Below are 27,994 nucleotides of genomic sequence, written 5' to 3' on the forward strand. Positions count from 1 at the left end.
TAGTGCTTTCCATCATTTCATTTTCAGCTTTGCATCTGGTCAAAACAGATAGATTTCCTTCCCTTTTAAAAGTTATATTCACCCCTTTATTTAACAATTCTATGCATGTGTTAATTTCCTTTACAAACTGAATACATGTGTTTATTTCCCTTACAGATCCAATGCACGTGTTCAATTCCTTTACAAACGTAACACATGTGTTTATTTCCTTTGCAAAATCAATACATGTGTTTATTTCCTTTACAAACTTGGTGCATGTGTTTATTTCCTTTACAAACTTAATGCATGTGTTTTTTTAATTTACAAATTCAATTAATGAGTTTATTTCCTTCACAAACTTGGTGCATGTGTTTATTTCCTTTGCAAAATGAATACATGTGTTTATTTCCTTTACAAATTCAATGAATGTATTTATTTCCTTTACAAACTTAATACATGTGTTTATTTCCTTTACAAACTTGGTGCATGTGTTTATTTCCTTTACAAACGTGGTTTATGTGTTTATTTCCTTTACAAACTTGGTGCATGTGTTTATTTCCTTTACAAACTTGCTGCATGTGTTTATTTCCTTTACAAACTTGCTGCATGTGTTTATTTCCTTTGCAAACTTAATACATGTGTTTATTTCCTTTGCAAACGTAATGAATGTGTTTATTTCCTTTACAAACTTAATGCATGTGTTTATTTAATTTACAAATTCAATTAATGTGTTTATTACCTTTACAAACTTCATGCATGTGTTTATTTAATTTACAAATTCAATTAATGTGTTTATTACCTTTACAAACTTGGTGCATGTGTTTATTTCCTTTACAAACTTGGTGCATGTGTTTATTTCCTTTACAAACTTGGTGCATGTGTTTATTTCCTTTACAGACTTAATTCATGTGTTTATTTCCTTTGCAAACTTAATGCATGTGTTTATTTAATTCACAAATTCAATGAATGTGTTTATTACCTTTACAAACTTAATGCATGTGTTTTTTTAATTTACAAATTCAATTAATGAGTTTATTTCCTTCACAAACTTGGTGCATGTGTTTATTTCCTTTGCAAAATTAATACATGTGTTTATTTCCTTTACAAATTCAATGAATGTATTTATTTCCTTTACAAACTTGCTGCATGTGTTTATTTCCTTTACAAACTTGCTGCATGTGTTTATTTCCTTTGCAAACTTAATACATGTGTTTATTTCCTTTGCAAACGTAATGAATGTGTTTATTTCCTTTACAAACTTAATGCATGTGTTTATTTAATTTACAAATTCAATTAATGTGTTTATTACCTTTACAAACTTCATGCATGTGTTTATTTAATTTACAAATTCAATTAATGTGTTTATTACCTTTACAAACTTGGTGCATGTGTTTATTTCCTTTACAAACTTGGTGCATGTGTTTATTTCCTTTACAAACTTGGTGCATGTGTTTATTTCCTTTACAGACTTAATTCATGTGTTTATTTCCTTTGCAAACTTAATGCATGTGTTTATTTAATTCACAAATTCAATGAATGTGTTTATTACCTTTACAAACTTAATGCATGTGTTTATTTAATTTACAAATTCAATGAATGTGTTTATTTACTTGACAAACTTGGTGCATGTGTGGGTTGTGCAGGTGGAGCAGTGCAGTGGGTGTAGAGCTGACCAGGAGGAGGAGCTCAGGGAGTTTCCTAAAAACACGTTTATTTCCTCTTCTGGTTTCCCTCTGGAACTGGAGGAACATCAGTCCTCAGCGGCTCCAGCTCCTTCATGGTCTAACCCGGCAGGGTCTCGGTGTCTCCCCGCAGACCCCCGTCTCCTCCCGGACCTCCAGCCCGTGTTGAAGCCGATTCTCCCGCTTCTCTTCCCGGATGGAGGCGGAGCGGCTGCTGGGCTCCGCTCCGCAGGACTACGGCTCCGGGGCGGACTGTGAGCCCGGGGCCACGGGGCCCGGAGCCGGGGCGGCGGACCGAGAGCCTGGGGACCCGGGACGGTGTGGCGGACCCGGGGAGGGTGAGTCCTGGTCCTTGGTGCTACTGATCGGGGTTCAGAGGTTCTTACGGCAAGGTTTGCGTCGTAATGCTGGGGTTCCCAATGTGTGGTTCGCGGCTCAATGGCGGTCCTCGAAGGAATCGTACATATTTATTATTTTGTTGTTTTAAATGCGTTTGTATAAACAAAAAAGAACACGTGTAAAACGGTTTGATATATATATATATAGATATATATATATATATATATATATATATAAATTATGTATATACAGTAAGTATACTGTGTATATATACAGTATACTGTATGTATACAGTATATACATACAGCATATATAGTGTGTATATACTGTATATATACACAGTATATACACTGTATATATATTGCATATATGTACAGTGTATATACTGTATGTTAACAGTATACTGTACATAAACAGTATATACACTGTATGTATACTGTATATACAGTATATACACTGTACATATACTATATATACAGTGTATAGATACAGTATATACACTGTATATACTGTATCTATGCAGAGTATACTGTGTTAGCCAATATGTTGTGTGTGGTAAGTTGTGTGCATTTGTCTGTTGCTACTCCACCTGCCCAGCAGAGGGCGTAGGCAGGTCATCACAGTGGTAGGAAGCCGACAGAGGAGTCACAGGTGAACACCTGGAGAGTTGGGATGTGGGAAGCAACAGAGTTTGTCAGCTGTGCATGCGTGTGCTTCTGGGCTGGGGTTTTGGCATGTCCTCGCCTGTTTTTTGTTCTGTTTCACAGTTACGAGCTTGTTTTTTATATCATTCAACCTTTATTTATTTATGAAAAATCCTTGAGCGCACGCCGCCATTTACAATGATGACAAGAGTACTCAGAATAAATTGTACATCTGAATAACTGGTTAAATACACACAAACAACCAATGAGAGAGCAAACACAAACAGCAACAGAACACGGTCAAACACTGTTCATGGGCGGAGCACTTTGCAATCATGGACCAGAATCGAGCCGTAGGTATAATTGTGTCCAGTTTCAATTTGTGTTGTAAACTGTTTCAAGTGTGTGGAGCACAGAAGCTAAAAGCACTTTTTTTTTTAATCCCTGAGCGAGTTGAATATTTATTTAAAATTTAAATTTGAAAAGGCTTGTTGTAGGATTTCATTGTCTAGGTGTGCAGCATCAGCAAAGCAATACAGAACTGTATCATCCTCATAAAGATGGGAATTGCAATTTGTTATAAAGGATGTTATATTCTTGATATGAATTGTGAACAAGGTGGGACCCAATATCGAACCTTGTGGAACGCCTTTTGACAGCGGCAAAAATACTGAGCTGTCATTTCCCCAAATCACACGTTGCTGCCTATGAGACAGGTTGTCCTGAAACCATTGCTAGGATTTATAGTCAAAACCAATATCACAAAGCCTCTGTGGGAGCAGGGCGTGGTCAACGCTGTTGAATGCTTTCCATAGATGGACAAACAGGGCAGCACAATATTTCTCTTGGTCAACAGCAGAAACCAGGTGGTAGCAAGGGTCGTACCATGTTTAACTCCCAAACCAGGTTGGTGTGGGCTTAACACACAGTTCCTTCGGGGATTGATTTGAGATCATTATTAACTAATGGTCGATAGCTATTCAGGTCATTTTTATCACCACCCTTATGCAACAGGACTACATGAGCAGATTTCCAAACCAAAGGGACAACTCCAGTAGAGATAGAAAGATGAAAAATAAATGTCATTAGTTCAGTTATAAATGGGGCACAGAGCTTTAGAAAATAAGGGTGTAGTTCATCCTCTCCAGTTGCTTTCCTGCATTGGATGGATTGAAGTGGCTCCTTGACAACAGAGGACGTGGAGGCTTGTAGGGTGAACTGAGAGCTAGGCTTTAAGGAGGGACCAAGGAGCCTGAGTTGACCACCTCTTACAGACGTCCAGCGGGAGTTGGATGTGTGTTGAAGGCAGATCTCTGTCTTGGTTATCAAGCAGTCATTCAAGAGAAGGAACCGTTTCAAGGATTTGTTTTTGTTTCTGTTTACTGCTTTCCATTGGCTTTTTCTCAAGGAGGATGTGCATTTATTAAGCCAGTGGGTTGCTTCTCCGCCTTTGCTAGAGCCCAGGCTTTGTCCCTCGTCTTGAACATCATTGATGGTTCTGTGGAGAACCAGGGGCTTGATCTGTCTTTAACCCTAAGCTTTTTAAAAGGTGCATATTTATCAGTCATAGTGAGTTATGACTTTGTCAAATATTCCCAGGACACTTCTACATCTGGTATTTCAGATTTGATGTATATCACTGTCAGCAAGGTAACTGAGGTCACCTAGTTTTTAAATTTCTTTTGATTACAATCTTTGAGCTTCATCTAACACAGGTTAGAGGACAGTGCTCACGAATGCCGAGTGCAAAAGCTCCAGAGGCGGTCATTTTGTCCTTCTTATTGGACAGAATCAGTATTAATGTTGATGTTGAATGGCCCTTCAACTGAGGTCTGATCAGACCATCGATCAGCTGGGACAGATTGAGGTTGTCACACATCTCTTTTAAAGTGTTTGAACCGTTCGTCAACCAGTTGAAAGGTTAAAGTCACCTCAAAGCATCATCTCTGAGTTATTGTACTGAGCAAGTAAGTCTGATCATTTATTCACTGCACTAGAACAGCTGAGGGTGGTCTGTAAACACCCACCGCATCAACTGAATTTTTTATCGATAGGTTAACTTTCAGAGCAATACATTTGAAGGAACGGGGGTTATGTGACAGCCATTAAAACAGCAACAGACCAACATGACTTCACATAAATGACGACACCATCCGCTCTTCCAACTTTCTCTTCTGTACAAATGATGGTTATGTAGGAAACCTCAGTATTATGTATACTCTGCTTGAGCCAGGATTCTGTCAGAACCAGGATGTCCCGGTCAGTCTGTGATACAGAAGTTCTCAGGTGATGTATTTCAATTGTTTGCATAGACTTCTGACGTTTAAATGCATCAACCTCAGGCCATTTCTGGATTTAAAAGTGTGTGGGTTAAATAAAACTTGCCCAGAGTCACAAGACGGCTTACAGTATACTGTATATATACAGTATACACACTGGCAACCTGAAACTTGTTTGGTGATTTGGTGTTATTATTATTGGTAGCTCAGGAGATGGTAGCTCAGGGGGTAGAGCTGGTGGTCTAGTGATCTAAAGGTTGCTGGTTGGATCCCAGGCTCCTCCTGCTAGCAGGCTGTAGTGTCCTTGAGCAAGACACTTAACCCCTAATTGCTCCTGATGGCTGCGTCCGTCGGTGTTTGAATAATTGTAAGTCGCTTTGGATAAAAGCGTCTGCTAAATGACTAAATGTAATGTAATGTAAATGTAATTATTATATCATCATTTCAGGCTTATAATAACTTGTGCAAGAAAAACGCTGTTGGTGTTTATGAGGATTATGTCTATTGTTGATGATCACAGGAATAGTGTATAGTGCAGGAGTGGGATTGTGATGATTGGGACATGGACTCACTGAGCGTCAGGTGGCGAATGCATTGAGCACAGTGAGTCCAATGTTCAAAGATAAGAGACGAGATCCTGCATGGTTTGGATGGAGGCGATCGTCCTTAAAAAGATCCGTCCTATTGTACAAGGAGGTGAAGTTGTCCACGTAGGGGATGCCTCTGTTGCAGCATGAGCCCTTCAGCCAGATGTGCAGGTGCCAGCAGTCATCAGCTTAATAATCGCCAAAACAGGGGGAGGGAAGTGGTCCAGACACAATGCACTGTTCGCTAGTGTACAAAACATAGTTTATGAGGTTGAAGAAATCTTTAAGTTTCTCAGATTGCTGCATATATATATATATATATATATATATATAAATATATATAATATCTCATTCAGGTAGTACACCCAGCTATTGTAGGTGTTCTTTAATCTATGTATACATTTTCAAACACATAGTCCATGGCAGATCTCATTTTTTGCAACAACACTGACTGGAAATTCAGCAAATTCCTTCAAGTGGCTTTTTGTTGTTGTTCGATTGCCACTACATACCGTATATACACAGTATATATACAATGTTCAGCCTTGGGGGCTGTGGCCCTAGTATCCCAGAGGGGAAAACCGGGGTCCAAACGCAATTCCGCTTGCCTTACCACGAAGAAAGAGAAAGGCGGGTATGACACATTGTGCGTCCATTTGTAGTCTGTGCCTTGGATGGTCCATGCCTCTTGGGGGTTGCATGGGAGTTTCTTTGCCATGGGTCACCTCCCTTTTGCTGAGTCGAGGAAGCTGAGGCCAGCCATGTGCCTCTGATGCCGGAGCGACTCTATTTCACAGAGCCGGTCTGCGACGTGCCCCAACTGCCTGAAGTCCCTATCCTGGATCTCCGGGAAGAAAGAAGAAGAAACAGTCTTTATTAGTCACGCAACACACCACACTACAACACATGCTTGCACACACACATGCTTTTGATGGTGGCCGGTGAAATGGATTCTCTGCTTTTGAACCATCCTGGCTTGTCCTTCCTCCGGGGGCACAGCCAGGAGCAGTGGGCAGCATACGTGGACGCGCCCGGGGACCAGGTGATAATTGTCCATTGCTGGTCAGACCATGATGGGTGCATGTTTTGGGTGGGGGTCCTTACTGACGTGAGGTGGAGGAAACCCCATGTGAGCACGGGGAGAACATGCAAACTCCACACAGAAAGGCTCCTGTTTGGGAGATAACCCACCGGAGCACGGTGCCAACAGCGCCCCAGGCGGGAATCGAACCCAGGACCTTCTTGCTGTGAGGCAGCAGTGCAATGCACTGCGCCACCGTGCCACAAGTCAAGGTGCTAGCCTTGCAAAGAGTGACCGCTCGATGGCCTCTGGTGAGCCATGAAATTAATTCAACCGTTGCCACGCCATGTCCACTCCGGCCGTTGGGTAGTTGACGTGAACTGCTCTGACCTTCTCGACATAATCCAGCAGCTCCCCAGTGAGCCATTTGGTGAGCGGGTTTAACCCGTCGCTGGGTTGGAGATTCAATCCCCCTGTGGCGCTGCGGAAGCGCTCCCTCCATGACAGATACATTTACGGGCGATTGTTGAACATCTTCAGCCCTGACGAGAAGAGGGCCCAGCAGGGCCGTGGAGGCACTGGGAAGGCCTGCGTGTCTGCCCTGGCCGGGGGGGTTGTTGTCAACATGAGGGAGGCCTGCGACTCGGGGGCCACCGTGATGAAGTGCTCCGGAAGGGGGCACTACCAGGCCCACGTCCCGGGGCCCTAAGTACTGTGGAGCTCCGAGAGGTGGTGCGAGGAGCATGGGTGTATAAAAGTGTAGTGTAGGCAAAATGTAAGGTGTAAAGAAAGTCTAATAGAACCCAAAACCCTGCTGGCGGGGAAGAGAGAGTGAGCTGACGTATCCAGTCCAATTATGCATATATACTGTTATATATTATTATTATATATACACTGTTATATATTATTATTATATATATAGTGTTATATATGATATATATATGATGCAGCAGGTGAAGAGTCAGTTGTTGAAGTTGATGTGTTGAAGCAGCGTAAGGATCTGAGCCACTTTGACAAGGAGCACATTGTGATGCTGGACGACTGGGTCAGAGCATCTCCACAAGCACAGGTCTTGTGGCTGTTCCCGCTGTGCAGTGGTTACTACCAAAAGTGTCCAAGGAAGGACGAGCGCTGAACCGGCCACAGGGTCACGGGGCCCAAGGCTCATTGATGCACGTGGGGAGTCAAGTCTAGTCCGTCTGGTTCGATGCCACAGAAGAACTACTGCAGCACAAAGTGGTGAAAAAGTGGATGTTGCTATGATAGAAAGGTGTAGAGCACACAGTGCATGGCAGCTTGCTGCGTATGGGAGCTCACAGTGTCCATGCTGACCCCTGTCCACCCCTGAAAGCACCTACAATGGACACGTGAGCGTCACAACTGGACCATGGAGCAATGGAAGAAGGTGGAGGTCTGATGAATCACCTTTTCTTCTACATCATGTGAATGGGTGGGGTCAGGGTCCGATCCGACGGAGCATCTGTGGGATGTGCTGGAACAACAAGCCTGATCCATGGGGGCCCCACCTCCAACTTCCAGGACTTAAAGGATCTGCTGCTAACGTCTTGGTGCCAGATACCACAGGACACCTTCAGAGTCTGATGGAGTCACTGCCTCCACCTCACCTCATGTTTGGCAAATGGTGTTCTAATTTTTGACTGTTCCACTTGAAATATTAGATAATTCTGCAGTTTTTGTGACTTACATTTTGGCGCTGAGTAATACTGCGTTATACTGCGTTTTACTGAATAATACTAATACTGACAGAAAAACTGTCTCCAGTTCCATGTGGTTTGTGATCATTTCAGTGGAATAACCCTGAGTCACATTAGTCACTCAGTCAACTGAAGAACATGCTTTACATTACTGAGGTGTTCCAACTGGTGTGTGTGTGTGTGTGTTGAGTCACCTTGACAGCCTGTGAGCAGCAGCACTGCTAGATGGAAAAATTTGACTCAATATAAATATCTGGAACAAGGGATGAAAATATGTTTAACATTCAGCTTCTCACCAAATCTCTCTGTCTGTCTCTCTGTCTGTCTCTCTCACTGTCTCTCTCTCTCTGTCTCACTCTCTCTCTCTGTCTCTCTGTGTCTGTCTCTCTCTCTCTCTGTCTGTCTCTCTCTTTCTCTCTGTCTCACTCTCTGTCTCTGTCTCTCTGTCTCTCTCTCTGTCTCACTCTCTGTCTCTGTCTCTCTGTCTCTCTGTGTCTGTCTCTCTCTGTATCACTCTCTCGGTCTCTGTCCCTCTGTCTCTCTCTGTATCACTCTCTCGGTCTCTGTCTCTCTGTCTCTCTGTCTCTCTGTGTCTGTCTCTCTCTCTCTCTCTCTCTCTGAGTGGTTGAAGGTGTGAGCGAGCGGAGCGTGCGAGTGTTTGGTGGAGTGAGTGAGTTTCTCTCTAACTTTTCTATCAATTGTATGTTTATAACTATTTGTTGGTGACGGTGTTAGTTTTTGTCTCTACTGGTTGGAGGGTGTGTACACAGCGGGTGGTGTTGGTGGTGCGGGTCCGCAGCCATGTCGGACCTCACCAAGCTAACGAGGAAGCACGGCATTAAGTTGCCCGTGTCTTCCTCCGTCTGGGTGGAGGACTGCAGCCTGGCAGTGGGGAAGGCTGTCGGCTACAGCAGCGTTGTGTCCGCAGCGCGGATGAACAGCGCGGTGGTCATCTTCCTGGATAGTGTGGACAAGGTGAACGCGGTGGTGGCGAGCGGCGTTACGGTGAACGAAATGTTTGTTCCCGTCCTGCCTCTCTCCACACCGGCGAAGAGGGTGAACCTGACGAACGTTTATTGAAGACAAGACCCTCACTAGGGAACTGGCGAGGCACGGGAAGGTGGTGTTGCCGGTTAAAGTCCCATCGGGGTGCAAGTCGCCGCTGCTGAAGCAGGTGGTGTCGCACAGGAGACACGTCCTGATGGTGTTGAACAACAGGGCTGCGGAGCTGAACGTAGCATTTAAAATCAGGCCGGATGAGTTTGACTATGTGGTGTTTGTCAACACTGACACCACCAAGTGCTTTGGGTGCGGTGGAGAGGGACACTAGGTCAGGGCGTGTCCAGGGAAGAAGGCAGGCGGCGAGACAGGTGAGGGGCAGAAGGGTGGACAGGCGAAGGAGGGAGCACAGGAGGGGGCAGGTGAGGGTAAGAAAGGGGAAAAGCAGGCGAAGGTGGGGGCACAGGAGGGGGCAGTTGGGGGTCAAGAAGGGGGAGAACAGGTGAAGGAGGGGGCACAGGGGGAGACAGGTGAGGGCCAAAAGGAGGTAGGGGAAAGACAGGTGAAGGTGGGGGCACAGGAGGAGACAGGTGGAGGGCAAGAAGGAAAAGGGAAGAAACAGGTGAAGGTGGGGGCACAGGAGGAGACAGGTGAGGGGCGGGATAAGGAAAAGCAGGTGGACAAGGGAGCACAGGAGGGGGCAGCTGAGGGGCAGGAAAAAAAGGGGGGAGGAAGACAGGGGAATGTGGAGCCACAGGAGGGAACAGGTGGAGGTCGACAGCACAGCCAGGTGAGCGTGGAGACACGGGGGGGGCAGGTGAGGGTCTGGAAAGCAGGCAGGTAAAGGTGGAAGGACGGGAGGAGGAGGAGGAGGAGGAGGAGGGTCCAGAAGATAGGCAGGTGGGTGTGGGGGGACAGGAGGGGACAGGTGAGGGAAAGAAAGCTACAGAACAACAAGAAAAGAGTGCAGGCGACGTAGCTGGGGAGGAGGAAGCACTGGAAGGAAGTGATTTTGAAATGGGGGATGAGGACGATCGGTTGAGAGTCCCTCATCTAAAGAGGAAGTCAAATAAAATGGGAGGAGACTCTCAGGCGAAGAGAGGGACAGCAAGCCAGGGGAAGGCAAGACAGGAGGTGGAGCAGGGAGGCTCAGAGTCAGAGTCCTGGATGGAGGAGGACTCTGCTGCAGACAGTGAGGGGCAAGTTTTTCTAGGCGTCAAGAAGAAAAAGGGCAAAAAAAGTTACAGTGTGGGCAAAATAAAAGTGTTTCTGCACAGAACTAAGAAAGTAAAAGGGATAAAGGTGGAGGATAAAGATGGAGGACTACTTCTCAGATAAGGAGCTGTTGGCAAACGCTGCCCAGCAACAGATGAGGAGCGAGGGGAGAGGCGGGTTTACGGACCAGGAGGTGTACAGCCTCAAGAAGATGGTGCAAAGAATCAGGAAGGAGCTGAACAACAGGGAAGATGATCATGATGATGAAGATGATGATGATGATGATGATGATGATGATGAGGTGTAGGTGGTGCCGCTGTTCTGGCTGATTCTTCTTTCCGTTGCAATGAGTGACTTTAACGTCAGCACGCTGAATGCGAACGGGGCGAGAGACGCAGCTAGGTCTCTGCTGTACGAGCTGATGGAGCAGAAGAGGGTGGATGTGTTGTTGGTGCAGGAGACTGACAGCGACTCTGTCAATGAGGCTGACTGGAAGAGGGAGGGGGGGGTGGTGCTTAGTCACAAGAGCACCACCAGCGGGGGGGGGCTCTTCTCTTTTCTAAGAGCTTTTCCCCAGCATCCTTTGAGGTGGAGGAGGTGGTGGAGGGTAGACTGATGGGGGTGAGGGCAACATTTGAGCACTATAAGTTAGTTATAAAGGTGTACGCTCCCACCACAGGACCACAAAGAGTTACTTTTCTACAAGTTTTAAATGGTGTTTTAGGCAAAGTTCACACTGAGGAGTTTTTGTTTTTAGGATTTTACAGATTTGAAGTGCACTGAGAACGACCTTTTAGACAGGAACCACTGTGAGCCTTACAGAGCATCACAGAACGACATGAGGCTGCTCTCAAATGTGAATGCGCTGACAGACGTGTGGAGGAGCACCAACGGGGATAGAAGGCAGTACACCTGGGTGCACTGCAGAGGCACCTTTTTGTCGTTGGCTGGACTGGACCGGTTTTGCTGTTTTAAGCATCATTTTAACATTTTCGAGGAATGTAGAATGGTGCCTGTTGGTTTTACTGACCACTCTCTGGTTGTTAGCCGTGTTTTTATCGCCAATGTAAAGCCCAAAATTGCATATTGTCATTTTAACACTACCCTATTTTGTGACTCCAACTTTAAGGATGCTTTTAGGTTTTTTTGGGAAGGGTTTAGGAGCAGGAAGCAGGATTTTAACTCCTTAAGACTGTGGTGGGACTATGGGAAGAGGGAGATAGAGCAGCTCTGTCGAAAGTACATCTCAATGTCACACAGGACATCACCAGATCTATGAGGGATCTGGAGACTGACATTGTGGAGTTACAGATTGTAGTGGAACCCACTGGAAATCGTGATCATATTAAGGATCTCAAGTCTAAAAGTCTGTAGCTTGAATGTTATTCTCCCTTGTAAGTCGCTTTGGATAAAAGCGTCTGCTAAATGACTAAATGTAATGTAATGTAATGTAAAAGAGCTGCTCTCGCAGACCTAGCAGGCACCAAGGCGCAGGGGGCGCTGGTCCGCTCTCGCTTCCAGAGCGCAGCACTGATGGACGCACCATCTAAGTTCTTTTTTAGCCTGGAGAAGAGGAACGGGCGGAGCAGGTTCATTCACGCCCTGAGATCGAAACAGGACAGGAGCCCAAGAGGCCGGAAGAGATCCGGAGATGAGCCGTGAACTTCTAACAGAACTGTACGAAAGTGAGTACGAGGAACAAAAATAACTGTTTCACTCCTTTTGTGGGAATCTGCCCAGGGTCCCAGAAGACATCAGTGCAGTGCTGGGGGAACCTCTGACCCTGCAGGATCTTTCCACGGCCCTGCAGAGCTAGAAGGGGGGTAAGGCCCCTGGCATCGACGGGATTCCTGCGGAATTTTATAAAGAGTTCTGGGAGGAGTTGCGAGAGGATCTTTTAATGGTTTTTAATTAAGGTTTTAAAGATAAGTTATTGCCATTCAGCTGCAGGAGGGCAGTCATCACTCTCCTACCGAAGAAAGGAGACTTGCAGGAGATCAAGAACTGGCGTCCTGTGTCCCTTCTGTGCACGGACTATAAGATCCTGTCGAGGGCGCTGGCCAACAGGCTGAGGGAGGTGATGGACCTGGTGGTCCATCAGGACCAAATGTACTGTGTGCCTCGTAGGTCTATTCTGGACAATGTGTCCTTAATTCCTGATATTTTGGACGTCGCTAGTTCTTTGGGCATATAAACTGGGCTCGTTTCGTTAGACCAGGAAAAGGCTTTTGACCGGGTTGAGCACCTTTACCTCTGGAAAACTCTGGAGGCTTTCGGCTTCAGCCCTGGTCTGATAGCCATGATCCAGGTTTTGTACCAGGACATTGAGAATGTACTGAAGATCAATGGAGGGCTGAGCGGCCCTTTTAAAGTATGTAGGGGGGTGAGACAGGGCTGCTCCCTCTCAGGGATGCTGTACTCTCTGGCAATCGAACCATTGTTGTGTAAATTAAGGACAAACATTGAGGGTGTGCTCTTAAACGGTCTTAAAAGGAGCCACATTTTATCAGCCTACGCAGACGACGTCATTGTTTTAATAAAGAAGGAGGATGAAGTCAACAAACTGGAGGGGACCGTCAGGGATTTTGGGCTGATATCAGCGGCAAAAGTCAACTGGGGCAAAAGTGAAGCGTTGGCTGTGGGCGGATGGAGGGGGGGGTTTGGAGAGTCCCCAGGACTGCCAGGAGGCTTACAGTGGAGAAGGGATGGTTTTAAGTATTTAGGAGTGTTTTTAGGGAACGGAAGTATGGTGGGGAAGAATTGGGAAGGGCTTTTAGGAAAGATACAGGGCAAGCTAAGGAAATGGAGGTGGGCACTGCCACAGCTGTCCTACAGGGGCAGGACGCTCATCATTAACAACCTGGTGGCCTCACAGCTGTGGCACAGAGTGGCCTGCGTCCAACCACTGGACCTGCTAGTGAAGAAGATACAGGCTGAGCTAATGGACTTCTTTTGGGGGGGGTGGCTTCCACTGGGTTAGGAAGGAAAATGTCTTTCTGCCAAAAGAGGAAGGGGGGCACGGTGTGGTGGACATCAAAAGCAGAGTGGCAACTTTTAGGTTACAGTTTTTACAGAAGTTTTTAACAGGGTACTTTAACGTTTGGAAGGATGTGGCGGGCTGGGAGGATGGGACTTGACAGCTTGTTGTTTTTAATGGACACAAAACACGTTCTTTTAAACACGTCGGGCTTACCCAGTTTTTATCAGGAACTTTTTAAAGCCTGGAGTGTTTTTAAGAAAAGGAGAAGGGAGGCCACAGATTCCCTCCACTGGCTCCTGGAGGAACCGGTGATCGTAGGAGCCAGGCTGGACGTGCAGGACGGGGCCACTTCAGGACTGAGCAGGATCCAGAGGGAGGCGGGGGTCCTGACCCTGAGGCAGGTGGTGGTGGCGGCGGCAGGGAGCGATCTGCAGAACGGCGAGGCCATGGCGGAGTGGCTGGGGGTGAGGTCAACCAGGATCATACACCTGGTGCTCGAGAGGTGGAGGAGGAGGCTGAAGGAGTACGGCGAAGGGGCGGAGGAGCCGAACCCGGAGGATCCCTTCCCAGAGATGGCTCTGACCCCCAACCTGGAGGGATCCTCTGGGAAGCTGCTGCACAAGGCACTTTGGACAGAACTGGACCTGCAGGCAGTCAGTGGGAAAGCTTTTTATAAAGAGTGTGTCGTGGTTTTAAACAGGAAGGGACTGGAAAGGCGTCAGGACACCGTCTGGAGGAGACGGCAACAGATGGAGGGACAGGAGGAGCCGTGATGGAGGAGCTTGTACAAAGCTCCCTCCAAGAAAAGGACGGAGGACCTCCAATGGAGAGTCCTACATGGAGATGAACGTCGGTTTTGTAAAGTGCCAGAGTCCATTTTTCATTGTTTTGCAGAGAGTGACAGACTTTTAGAGCTTTTTAGTCTTTTAAAGGAAAGTTTTAAGCTCTTTGAGGAAGAGTTGTCCAAAAATGCTTTTATTTTTGGGTTAAGTAGACAGGGCCAACCCAGAGAAATGGCGACTGTTAAACTTTTTAGTAGGGGAAGCAAAGATTTACCTCACGAGAAGAAACAAACTGAGAGGAAAGGAAAGTGTTTTAGGGAAAGTGTTTGTGGCGCTGGTCAGGGCCAGAGTCTGCATCCATTTTAACTTTCACAGACTGATGAAGAGTCTGGATGATGTCATCAAGCTGTGGTGCTTTAATGATGTCATCTGTTCCCTGGTGGAGGACGACCTGTGCTTCCAGTCTGTTTTTAACGTGTAGGACTCTGTTATTGAACAAAGTGTTTTTTTAATGTTTGCAACTGTGAACTGGAGAAAATGTTGAAACAAAGACGTTTTAAAAATCAAAAAAAGTCTGTCTCTGTCTCTCTCTGTCTCTGTCTCTCTGTCTCACTCTTTTTGTGACTTTGCCAAATTTGACGTCTTTGTTACAAGAATAATATGAAGGAAAAAAGCCGTTTACAGCCGTGAATGTAAAGTATTTCAGACAAATTAATATGAAAAGTGAAAATGTTCAAATATAGTAGTGGCATGGAATTGAGAGAAGCCGCCGTGTGGTTACTAATGTTACCTCCTCCTATGGAGGCGCAAATTACTCCAAATCAAACAAATGCCGTATGTATGTAGCAGGGGGCGGGGCTTCTCCTGAGCATCAGGTAGCCTGTGGGGGGCGGGGCTTCCTGTGAGAAACAGCGAGCCAGCAGGGGGCGGGGCTTCTCCTGAGCATCAGGTAGCCCGTGGGGGGCGGGGCTTCCTGTGAGAAACAGCGAGCCAGCAGGGGGCGGGGCTTCTCCTGAGCATCAGGTAGCCTGTGGGGGGCGGGGCTTCCTGTGAGAAACAGCGAGCCAGCAGGGGGCGGGGCTTTGTTTGGTGCCGACACCCTCCTCATGTAATATTAATAAACTTTGAATAAACAAGCGAACAGCGAGTTTTTCCAAAAGCGTGACTTGGTGTCACTGCACCAGTGCTCTCAATTTACATTCATAGATTGGATTCAGTTTGGATTTGTTAAACTTTTTGTTGATTTAATAATTTAATTTGGAGTCCTTTCCAACCTACTACCTGAACAATAACCTGGTACATAAACCTGGAGTACATATACATAGTAGTACACATGTAGTGAAGTGATTCACTGCAACTTGAACTTGTTTCCCACTCGGCCTTGAATCATCCTCCTTATTCCTCTTGTTGTGGAAACAAATATCAGGACTGAACCAGATCTCCTTATGATATCCATAACCTGACGTGCGATACCATACCATACTATACTACTATACTATACTATTGTGCTACAATACTATACTTTCCCTACATACTGTAATACTATACTTTACTACAATACTACTATACTATACTACTATAATACAATACTACTATGCTACAATACTATACTTTCCCACCATACTGTAATACTATACTTTACTACAATACTACTATACTACTATAATACTATACTACTATGCTACAATACTATATTTTTCCACCATACTGTAATACTATAATTTACTACAATACTACTATACTATACTACTATAATACAATACTACTATGGTACAATACTATACTTTTCCACCATACTGTTATACTATTCTTTACTACTATACTATACTACTATAATACTATATTACTATGCTACAGTACTATACTTTCCCACCATACTGTAATACTATACTTTACTACAATACTACTATAATACTATACTACTATGCTACAATGCTTTATTTTTACACCATACTGTCATACAATCATTTACTACAATACTACTATACTATACTACTATAATACTATACTACTATGGTACAATACTATACTTTCCCACCATACTGAAATACTATACTTTACTACAATACTACTATACTATACTACTATGCTGCAATACCATATCACAATACTATACTACTAAACAATACTACAGTACTATATTACGATACTACAATACTCTACTACACTACTTTAATACTATACTACAATACTACAATACTATGCTACTACTGTATACTACTGCACTGTTCTGTGCTCTCCTGTTTGACGGTGTTTGACCTGTTAACCACAGTTTCCGTTGACGTTGTTCTGAGACGCTGCCTCCAGCCTGAGCAAACACAGCAGGAGCCTCGTGAGGAGCTCTGCTGCAGCGGGAGCTTCACGGCTCCGGGACCAACCGCTCGCCGCTCCCTCTGTTTGCTCAGGAGCTTCTCCTGGGGAGTCCACGCCTCCTGGCTTCCCGTGTCCTGCTGCCGCCGCCGCCGCCGCCGGCGCTTTCATCTGCCGTCACTGCGTGTTTGAAGCGTGTTGGAAGTGTTTTTGTCGCTGCGTGTTTGAAGCCTGTTGGAAGTGTTTTTGTCGCTGCGTGTTTGGAGCGTGTTGGAAGTGTTTTTGTCGCTGCGTGTTTGAAGCCTGTTGGAAGTGTTTTTGTCGCTGTGTGTTTGAAGCCTGTTGGAAGTGTTTTTGTCGCTGTGTGTTTGGAGCCTGTTGGAAGTGTTTTTGTCGCTGCGTGTTTGAAGCCTGTTGGAAGTGTTTTTGTCGCTGTGTGTTTGAAGCCTGTTGGAAGTGTTTTTGTCGCTGCGTGTTTGAAGCGTGTTGGAAGTGTTTTTGTCGCTGCGTGTTTGGAGCGTGTTGGAAGTGTTTTTGTCGCTGCGTGTTTGAAGCCTGTTGGAAGTGTTTTTGTCGCTGCGTGTTTGAAGCCTGTTGGAAGTGTTTTTGTCGCTGCGTGTTTGAAGCCTGTTGGAAGTGTTTTTGTCGCTGCGTGTTTGGAGCGTGTTGGAAGTGTTTTTGTCGCTGTGTGTTTGAAGCGTGTTGGAAGTGTTTTTGTCGCTGCGTGTTTGGAGCGTGTTGGAAGTGTTTTTGTCGCTGCGTGTTTGAAGCGTGTTGGAAGTGTTTTTGTCGCTGTGTGTTTGAAGCGTGTTGGAAGTGTTTTTGTCGCTGCGTGTTTGAAGCGTGTTGGAAGTGTTTTTGTCGCTGCGTGTTTGGAGCGTGTTGGAAGTGTTTTTGTCGCTGTGTGTTTGAAGCGTGTTGGAAGTGTTTTTGTCGCTGTGTGTTTGAAGCGTGTTGGAAGTGTTTTTGTCGCTGCGTGTTTGAAGCGTGTTGGAAGTGTTTTTGTCGCTGCGTGTTTGAAGCGTGTTGGAAGTGTTTTTGTCGCTGCGTGTTTGAAGCGTGTTGGAAGTGTTTTTGTCGCTGCGTGTTTGAAGCGTGTTGGAAGTGTTTTTGTCGCTGCGTGTTTGAAGCGTGTTGGAAGTGTTTTTGTCGCTGCGTGTTTGAAGCCTGTTGGAAGTGTTTTTGTCGCTGCGTGTTTGAAGCCTGTTGGAAGTGTTTTTGTCACTGTGTGTTTGAAGCGTGTTGGAAGTGTTTTTGTCGCTGTGTGTTTGAAGCGTGTTGGAAGTGTTTTTGTCGCTGCGTGTTTGGAGCGTGTTGGAAGTGTTTTTGTCGCTGCGTGTTTGAAGCCTGTTGGAAGTGTTTTTGTCGCTGCGTGTTTGAAGCCTGTTGGAAGTGTTTTTGTCGCTGCGTGTTTGGAGCGTGTTGGAAGTGTTTTTGTCGCTGTGTGTTTGAAGCGTGTTGGAAGTGTTTTTGTCGCTGTGTGTTTGAAGCGTGTTGGAAGTGTTTTTGTCGCTGCGTGTTTGAAGCGTGTTGGAAGTGTTTTTGTCGCTGTGTGTTTGAAGCGTGTTGGAAGTGTTTTTGTCGCTGTGTGTTTGAAGCGTGTTGGAAGTGTTTTTGTCGCTGTGTGTTTGAAGCCTGTTGGAAGTGTTTTTGTCGCTGCGTGTTTGAAGCCTGTTGGAAGTGTTTTTGTCGCTGCGTGTTTGGAGCGTGTTGGAAGTGTTTTTGTCGCTGCGTGTTTGGAGCGTGTTGGAAGTGTTTTTGTCGCTGTGTGTTTGAAGCGTGTTGGAAGTGTTTTTGTCGCTGTGTGTTTGAAGCGTGTTGGAAGAGTTCTTGTCGCTGCGTGTTTGAAGCCTGTTGGAAGTGTTTTTGTCGCTGCGTGTTTGGAGCGTGTTGGAAGAGTTCCTGTCGCCTGTGTGTTTGTCGCTGTGTGTTTGAAGCCTGTTGGAAGTGTTTTTGTCGCTGCGTGTTTGAAGCGTGTTTGTTGTCTAGGTGTGAGTTGCCTGCATGTTTGAAGCGTGGTTGAAGTGTTTTTGTCGCCTGCGTGTTTGGAGCGTGTTTGAAGCGTACTTGAAGCGTGTGTGAAGCGTGTTTGGTGTGTGTTTGAACCGTCTTTGAAGCGTCTTTGAAGCGTGTTTGTTGTGTTTGATCGGTGTTTGAGGCGTACTTGAAGCGTGTGTGAAGCATGTTTGGTGCGTGTTTCAAGCGTTTTTGATGCGTGTTTCAAGCGCTTTTAATGCCTGTTTCAAGCGTTTTTGATGTGTGTTTGAAGCATGTTTTGTGTGTGTTTAAAGCGTTTTTGATGCGTGTTTGAAGCATGTTTGAAGCCTTTTTGATGTGTGTTTGAAGTATGTTTGAAGCCTTTTTGATGCGTGTTTGAAGCGTGTTTGAGGTGTATTTGAAGGGTTTTTGATGCGTGTTTGAAGCATGTTTGGAGCGTGTTTGTCGCCTGCGTGTCTGAGCGTGTTTAAATTGTTTTGATGCATGTTTGAAGCGTGTTTGAAGCATGTTTTGTGTGTTTAAAGCGTGTTTGAAGCCTTTTTGATGCGTGTTTGAAGCCTTTTTGATGCGTGTTTGAAGCCTTTTTGATGCGTGTTTGAAGCGTGTTTGCCACCTGCGTGTTAGAAGCATGTTTGATGCGTTTTTGATGCGTGTTTGAAGCCTGCTTGAAAGCGTGTTTGATGCGCAGTGGCGTCAGTCATGCTGCTGTCGCTGTCGCCCGCAGGTGATGAAGAGCTGTACATGCAGCAAGCCGTGGTCTTCATCGAAGACGCCATCCAGGTGAGTCCACTCTCTGCATCATCACACAGAACAGTATGTTCACTCTGTTTTCAATGAATTTCACCTTTTTACGGATTTATTTGGGGTGTAACGATTAACCTATTCGTACATATATGATATATGATATGATATATGTATATATATGTTTCGGTCCGAGGCTCTTGGTTCAGTACGCACCACAAACCGAACGATTCGTTGGACTCATCCGTTGGTGATACCGGTATCATTTTTAATTGAACAAATTCATATTGGGATAATGGCGATATTTGTTGACGACGTTAGGGACGTTAAACAGCTCGGCTTACCTGCGACCGGCACCTCCGGGTTGAGGGTTGTAGTAAATACTATTTACTTTGTGAACGTTTAGTTAACACTTAAAAGAAGAAAGATATTTTTGTAGTATAAACATTTGAACTATTTTCATTATAGTTGAATGCATTTTTTAAATTAATATTGTTTTTACTTGAACATGTTTTCAGAGCTCAGGCTTCGATAGTGTAGTTTATTATGCTGCTGTGCAAAATCCCGTCATTTAAATATTGTTCACTTTTGAATCTGTTTTTGTATTATTTTATATCACATCTTCGTTTAGATGGAGGGATTTGTGCCGATCTTTGCTTTTCTTGACGTGTTTGTTTTCCTGTTTGTCTATAGGTGCGTTTGTGAACCCTGCTGTATGTTTTTTATTTACGAACATCTTTGTATTTTTTTTGTATGTGGAACGTGAAATGGGCGGATCCAAATGTTCCACTTTGTGAGACAATAAAGTCAATCTAGAATCATTAATAGATTTTTCTCATTGAAAATTGAGTAAAAACACTAAGTTACATATAAAACAACGGAGTCAATCAATCAAGGACATTTCTCTGGCATTTCTACTTTTTTGCCGCATCAAAAACGTTCTGAACCGTGACACAACTGTGTCGTATTGAACCAACCTCCATTGTGTGAACTCTTACACCCCTAATATTTATATATTTCTATGTATTTTCCATTTCCAAGAATACAAATCTGATATCCTTCATTCTATTTCCATTTCCGATTCTGTGTTCAGTATTTTGAATTTGCTTCAGTATATTATTAAGGCGAAACGAATAAGAACCAAAGAAACACCCGTGAACGTGCGAAGGCACCCGGCGCCACGCCCCAACTCCAAACACGCTGCATGTGAAACCACGGTATGAAATGGAAAAAGACTGAAACAGCCCGTCAGTGCTGATATCTCTCTGCAGTACCGATCAATCAACCACCGCGTGGACTCTGCCTCCCTACGTCTGTATCGATGCTACTACTCCAGGATCTGCCAGTGGTGGGTTCCAGTGCCGTCATCAATCACCTGAGCTCCTGGATGTTCCTACCTTCAGTCTTGTGACGTCATCATGTGTCTCCCCTCAGGGGTCTGGGTCTGACCATCGCCACGGTCCTGCTGCTGGCCTTCGTGGAGCGTCCGTCCTCGCTCTCCATCTCCTCGGACCCCCGGTCGCGGCCCCCGCCGTGGGAGCCGCCCTGCGGCCTCACCGAGGGCCTGGAGGCCGTCTGCCTCGGCGTCTTCTGCCTGGACCTGGCGGTCAAGGTAGGAACCAGGACGTTCTCCTCCAGGATCTCCGCTCGGACAGTTAGTCAGTTACAGAGATCCCAACACAGTTTGGCATCAACGCCGGACGAGTTGAGCGGCAAAGTGTCCGTCCATCAGATGCTCTGTGTTGTGGATGACACTGCGTTCCCCAGAGTTCCTTTGCATCCAGGTTTCCGCTCGTCTTGGTGCCGAGACGTCACTTTCTTTTCTTTCCTTTTATCCATTGATACGTTTTGTTCTTGGACACTTGAAGTGGTTCGGATGTGTTTTTATTCTTTTTTTTATGAATGTTCATATGCACAGTTTATTGACCACAACTAGTAAGGCTGCTTTAGCAAATTCACCGCGGTTGCCTTTCACTTCTTGCTCGTGTGGCGGACCCCGCCACCAACAATGGGAACAGCATATGGAGCAGCACACGCAGAACGCAAAATACATTGAATGAAGGTTTCTCATGAAGTAGCAGCTAAATAAGTATCAGATATCGGATTTGTTTGACAACATAATCAAATGGATTCTCACTTTAAGTTGATGTGGCGGCTCCTCAGAGCTACCTGATTGGCTGGGAGGAGTTCAGGAAGAGCAAGTGGCTGATTGGCTACATGGTGGTGCTGTCGGCCTCCGCCATCGACTGGGTGCTGTCCATCAGCATGCTCTGCGACGAGGTGCTTGTCTGTCCTGACAACTGTCTGTCTGTCTGTCTCGTCAGTTAACACACAGTCTGTCTGATATCAGCGTTCTGATACCCATCTTTGTTTCCTTCCTCCATCAGAAACTCAGAGTGCGGCGTCTGATTCGTCCGTTCTTCCTCCTCCAAAACTCCTCGTTGATGAAAAAGACGCTGAAGTGCATCAAGAGGACGCTGCCGGAGATCGCCAGGTCCGACATGTTTCAATCTGATGGTGCAAACACTCGGATCCTTAAAAAGCTGATAAAGTTCAAGGGTTAAAGCAGCACGATGTAACGTTTGGCATTTGGGATCTGGCACTCTTACACCGCTGTCATAAAAATACCGGACAAATTTGAAGGTTATGGGTTACGTTTCAATAACAGTCTATGTTACAAACGCAGAGATAATGCACACCGAGGGTACGGCGTCCCTCGCACTGACCTCGCCGCTTCAGCGAGTACTCAGTCCACGGTTCCCCTGGAGAGAGGGCGCGGCCCTCTGCTGCCAGATGCGCTCGGCGTGGCAGATGGTGTGAAAGCGCGGGTCGGAGGGTGAGACCGACCCCGCGGGACGATGGACGTTAGGGCGGCTGAGGAGCGGCTGCCGGACACGCCACGGGACCGTTTTGTATCAGCGTTACCGGGGCACGTTTCCACCACAAGTTTGGAATAGATCAGGTTTTTTTTTTACATATATGAATTTTAGCAGGCTAAAAAAACGGCAATAACTGGAGCCAAACATCAAGAGAGTGACTTTTCCCGTGGTTTTGAACCAGAAAACAGAAGTTACATCATGTGACAACAGGAATTTGGTGGGTTAGGGTGGAAGAGCTGCCATTCTCCATATTACAAATCAGAGTACCATCAGAATGATCCTAAGGCTGTTATTTTAAGGTTCAAAACCTACGTCGTTTCTTCAAAGGTGGTAAGTCATAGCGTCACCTGCTGAATATATATATATATATATATATATATATATATATATATTATTTTTTTTTATATATATATATGTATATTTTTTAAATATATATATCTATCTTTTTTTTATATATATTTTGCTACTAGAGACATTTTGGATGAAATTTAAAACTGATGAATTTCAAACTAACGTCTGCTTCCTCTTCACTGAGATGAAGTGACAGCGCAACAAGAAACAACACTGTGGTTGAGTGAAGGTAACAGAGATATGTTCTCCCTCCCTCCATCTCTCTCGCCAGTGTTTTCCTCCTCTTAGCCCTCCATCTGTGTCTCTTCACTATGATTGGAATGCTGTTGTTTGCTAAAACGCAGGTGAGACGTACACACACCTCAGCTATTGTATGTGTACACTTACACATACAAGTTACAGACACAAAGTAAGAAGCAACATGTAGGAATATATACACTATGTAGAATAAACAATATTTACATGAAATCAATAAATACATTTCTGATGTCGGTGTAATAAGAGTTGTATCATGTCCCAAAATGAAACATTGAAAGATTTAAACCTTTTGTAATATTTTTTGGCCAAAGAAAACAAATGACAAGCAGTAATATAATAAACAGTACACTGTTGACCTCTCCTGCTCCTCCTGCTCCTCTTGCTCCTCCTGCTCCTCCTGCTCCACCTGCTCCACCTGCTCCACCTGCTCCACCTGCTCCAGAATCCAGAGCACAATGGAGAGTGGGAGCTGTACTTCAGGAACCTTCCTACGTCTCTGACCTCGCTGCTGGTGCTGCTCACCACGGCCAACAACCCCGACGGTGCCTACGCCTTGTGACTGATTCTGATCTGATCAGTAGATCAATAGATGAGTAGATCAGTATCCAGAGATAACAGTGCATCCTGCTCTTGTTGTCATAGTGATGATCCCCGCCTACACCCTGAACCGAGCCTACGCCCTCTTCTTCGTGGCCTTCAGTGTTTTCGGTGAGTTTCTTTCCTGCTCTGCTGCACCCTAGTGGATGAAAAGAGAACACCACCCTGTTCCCTCCTCCGTCCAGGAACCTTCTTCCTGATGAACCTTCTGACCGCCATCATCTACAACCAGTTCAGAGGCTACCTGCTGGTGAGTCCGTTCCTCTGTCTTCTTCATCTTCTGCCGCCGCCGCTAATGCTAACCCTGTTCATCCTTTGAGATGTTAATTCTAAGGTTGATAATACTGAATATTAAACTTGTATCGTCCCTTAAAACATACTCATCTGTATGATCATATTTTATTCCGTCTCGCTCCAGATGTCCGTCCAGACGTCCATCATGCGGCGCCGTCTGGGAATCCGCGCTGCGTTCCAAGTGCTGAGCGCTCAGGGAGGCATGGAAGACACTGTGTATGACACACACACACACACACACACACTCACTCACTCACTCACTCACACACACACACACACACACACACACACACACACACACACACACACACACACTCACTCACTCACTCACTCACACACACACACACACACACACACACACACACACACACACACACACACACACACACACTCACTCACTCACTCACTCACTCACTCACTCACTCACTCACTCACTCACTCACTCACTCACTCACTCACTCACTCACTCACTCACTCACTCACTCACTCACTCACTCACTCACTCACTCACTCACTCACTCACACGCACACACACACACATCAACACACACACAGGAAAGCTGCAACATAGTTTCTTAATATCCACAAACTGAGATTCCTGAAATCACAGCTGTAACTCAACAGTATATGGGTCAGTTTCACAGATGAATGAATAAATTCCACTAATAACATTGTGACATTATTACATTAGTTACATTACAATAACAATAACATGTTAACATTATAACATTACAATAATAATAATAATAATAATAATAACATGTTTAACATAATAACATTTTAACATAATAACATTATAACATTATAACATTATAACATTACATATCCCTACTTCCGGGTGCACCGTAGTATGGACGCACCGGCAATGGCTCTGCATTCAACTCATAGTTTTGTGTTTATTATTATTTGTATTGTTCTTATTTTTGCACGCAGTGCACTGTTGCTCTTACAATATGAAGGACAAGCACTCCTGGACGTCCGTTCAACACTTAATACGGAGTTTTGCGCAACTTACCGGAGTACGTGCTGCGATCCCTTTGTCCTGCCACCGCTGTGTTTACCAATACACCGGCGGAGGAGGAAGAGAAGAGGCAAACGTGCTGGAATTCTATGCAGATCTCGGACGAGATACTGCAACTTGCCGCTACCGAGCATTTTACTGGCAAATGTTCAATCCCTGGACAATAAAATGGAGGAACTACACGCACGGATTAACTTCCAGCGGAACATCGTGAACTGCTGTGGGCTGGTGTTGACAGAAACCTGGCTGGGCACTACGGTGCCGGACTCTGCCGTTACTCCGGCTGGATATTCCATCTACCGGCACGACAGAAGCACGGAGTCAGGTAAAGGCAGAGACGGTGGGGTCTGCATTATGGTTCACTCTCGCTTGGGTTCGGATATATCAGTACTTTCAAAACTCTGGAGCTCTTAACTATAAAAGTCCGTCCCTTCTACCTCCCGCGGGAATTCAGCTTCGCTGTAATCACGGCAGTCTACATGCCCCCCGCAGGCGGATAAAACCTGCGCGTTAGAGGACCTTTACAGAGTAATCAATGGACTGGAGAACGCTCACCCTGAGGCAGCTTCTATTGTTTGTGGCAACTTCAACAGAGCTAATATGAGGCAAGTTTTGCCTAAATATCACCAGCATATCAACTTTCCTACCAGGGGTGGTCAGACTCTCGACTATTGTTATTCACAACTACAGGACAGCAACAAACCCCTCCCCAGCCCTGCCTTTGGTTGGGCGGATCACACCTCCATTCTTCTCCTACCAACCTATAGACAAAGAAAAAAAAGCAAGGAAAACCGATTCATTGAACAGTGCAACGCTGGAGTGAGGATCCCTCCATATTCAACCTCTCCCTGAAACAGTCTTCAGTCCTCACCTGCTTCAAACAGACAACCATTGTCCCGGTACAAAAGAAACAACCCATCACCTGCCTGAATGACTATGGCCCCGTAGCGCTGACCTCTACCATCATGAAGTGCATCGAGTGGCTAGTCAGAACCCACATCTGCTCCTCCCTTCCTGACACCCTGGACCCCCTTCAATTTGCATATCGCCCGAACAGATCTACGGAAGACGCCATCGCCCTGTCAGTGCACACCACCCTCTCCCACCTGGACAAGAGCAACACATACGTAAGGATGCTGTTTGTAGATGACAGCTCAGCGTGCAACACAATTGTGCCCACTAAGCTCAGGATCCTGGGTCTTAACACCTCCCTCTGTAACTGGATCCTGGACTTCCTGACGGGCAGACCCCAGGTGGTGAGAGTGGGAAACGTCTCCTCCTCTCTTCACTGACCCTGAGCACCGGAGCCTCGCAGGGCTGCGTACTTAGTCCCCTCCTGTACGCCCTGCTCACACATGACCGTGTGGCCAGGCGCAGCACCAACACCATCCTGAAGTTTGCGGACGACACCACCATCCTGGGTCTCATCTCCAACAACAATGAGTCCTCCTACAGAGAGGAGGTCAGCGTCTTGGCAACATGGTGCCAGGATAACAACCTCTCTCTCAACGTCTGCACGACTAAAGAGATGATGGTGGACTACAGGAAACGGCAACCGGACGCGGCAATAAAAACTGCCCAAAAGCGCCTGTTCTTCCTGAGGAGACTCAAGAAGTTTGGCATGTCCGTCAGGACTCTCACCAGCTTCTACCAATGCACCATTGAGGGCATTCTTACCGGCTGCATCACCGCCTGGTACGGCAGCTGCTCCGCCGCCGATCGCCAGGCGCTCCAGAGGGCGGGGAAGACAGCGGAGCGCATCATCGGCTGCCGCCTCCCCTCCGTGCAAGGCATCTACCGCACGCGACGACTCAGGAAAGTCATAAAGGACGACAGCCACCCAGGCTACGGACTGTTCAGGCTGCTGCCGTCTGGTAAACGTTAGCGGAGCAGCCGGGCACGGACGACCAGCCTCACCAACACTTTTTACCCTCAGGCCATCGGGCTTCTCAAGCTGCTACATCTGTCGTCACCTCTGTCAATTGAATGTACATCACCACAACTACACGTCCAGCGGCACTGCATCACTTTATTTACATCCATGTCTTGTGCAGTAGACTGACCTATTTCTGTTGGAACTGCTACAACGCTCCAATTATTTTAGTTTACGTTTTAGGATTATTTTTCGTATTTTAATCTTATGTACATACACTTTGACCTCTTGCCCGTATTTGTAACATCGACTCTTACTATTTTTTTAATTTTTTTATATTCGACTCTTATTTTATTTAAAAAAATATATATATATATTTTATCTTTTTATGCCACTACGCAGTTGTTGCCTGTCATGCCCCAAGAATTTCATTGTACTGAATGACCTTGTCTTGTATTGTACCCTAGACAAATAAAACACTTTGAACGTTTGAACTTTGGTTATAACATTATAACTAATAACATTCTCTCCGTCCGTCCCTCAGACAGAGAGTGCCCGTGGACTCGGTCCTGGACTTGATGTCCAGAGTTCAGCTGAAGACTTATTTTAAAGCTGCCGTCACCAGGGTCAGAGCTCCGTCACAGTTTTATTTACCTCTTAAAATGATTCTTTAACGTTTTCTTCAGCTAAAAAGTCTCTGACTAAATAAATATCAAAGTCCAAAGTGCAGGAGATGGAGATCAGAAATATGTTTTTATTATTATTATTATTATTATTATTATTATCATCATTTTAAGAAGATATGTCTATTTAAGAATAGACAAAAACCCTCAAGCTTTACTTGTACATCCCGTCATCACCCCCTCTGCCCTCCACCCTCCACCCTCCACTCTTCCATCTCTCCACTCCTCTACCCCTCCACTCTTCCATCTCTCCATCCCTCCACCCTCCAGGAGGTGCAGCAGTTCTCTGCAGTGGGCTTCATGGAGCGCGAGTCTTTCCAGAAGCTGTTTGACGAGCTGGACAAGGACCAAATCAAAGAGGTTCCTTCTCACAAGTTCGAGACCAGAATCAATACTTTATTTCATTTTATTTTGAAGGGATTTGAAAGTATCATTTTGGAAAAGTATTGAAATCAAGTGTGTGTGTGTGTGTGTGTGTGTGTGTGTTTGTGTGCCCCCAGCACCCCCCCATGCCGCAGTACACCCCCCCTGTCCTGCAGAAGCTGCAGCAGATCTTCAGTCACTACTACGTGACGCTGCTGGGGAACGCCGTCGCCCTCATCAACGTCATCTGCATCTGTGTAAGTACACACGGTACACACAGTATGAAGTACACACAGCACACACAATAGAAGTACACAGAGTACACATAGTATGAAGTACACACAGCACACACAGCTGAAGTACACACAGTATGAAGTGCACACAGTTCTCACAGTATGAAGTAG

The 27,994-nt window shown here is 45.6% G+C and overlaps 1 protein-coding gene across 1 annotated transcript in view; it reads left to right on the forward strand.

Moving 5' to 3' along the window:
• Positions 1-1,751: 1,751 nt before the first annotated feature.
• tpcn2 (two pore segment channel 2) overlaps positions 1,752-27,994 on the forward strand; it is a 32,493-nt gene continuing 6,250 nt past the window's right edge. Inside the window, exons 1-14 of the mRNA XM_079997900.1 lie at positions 1,752-1,999; positions 19,255-19,310; positions 20,543-20,619; positions 20,706-20,883; positions 21,435-21,551; positions 21,659-21,765; positions 22,773-22,845; positions 23,202-23,301; positions 23,402-23,467; positions 23,542-23,606; positions 23,775-23,866; positions 27,089-27,170; positions 27,498-27,587; positions 27,728-27,847. Of these exons, the coding sequence (XP_079854026.1) occupies positions 1,858-1,999; positions 19,255-19,310; positions 20,543-20,619; positions 20,706-20,883; positions 21,435-21,551; positions 21,659-21,765; positions 22,773-22,845; positions 23,202-23,301; positions 23,402-23,467; positions 23,542-23,606; positions 23,775-23,866; positions 27,089-27,170; positions 27,498-27,587; positions 27,728-27,847 (1,365 nt within the window). The 5' untranslated portion in view covers positions 1,752-1,857. The remainder of the gene's footprint in view (positions 2,000-19,254; positions 19,311-20,542; positions 20,620-20,705; positions 20,884-21,434; positions 21,552-21,658; positions 21,766-22,772; positions 22,846-23,201; positions 23,302-23,401; positions 23,468-23,541; positions 23,607-23,774; positions 23,867-27,088; positions 27,171-27,497; positions 27,588-27,727; positions 27,848-27,994) is intronic.

This window comes from Zeus faber (genome assembly GCF_960531495.2).
Source record: "Zeus faber genome assembly, chromosome: 3".
Lineage (NCBI taxonomy): Eukaryota > Metazoa > Chordata > Actinopteri > Zeiformes > Zeidae > Zeus > Zeus faber.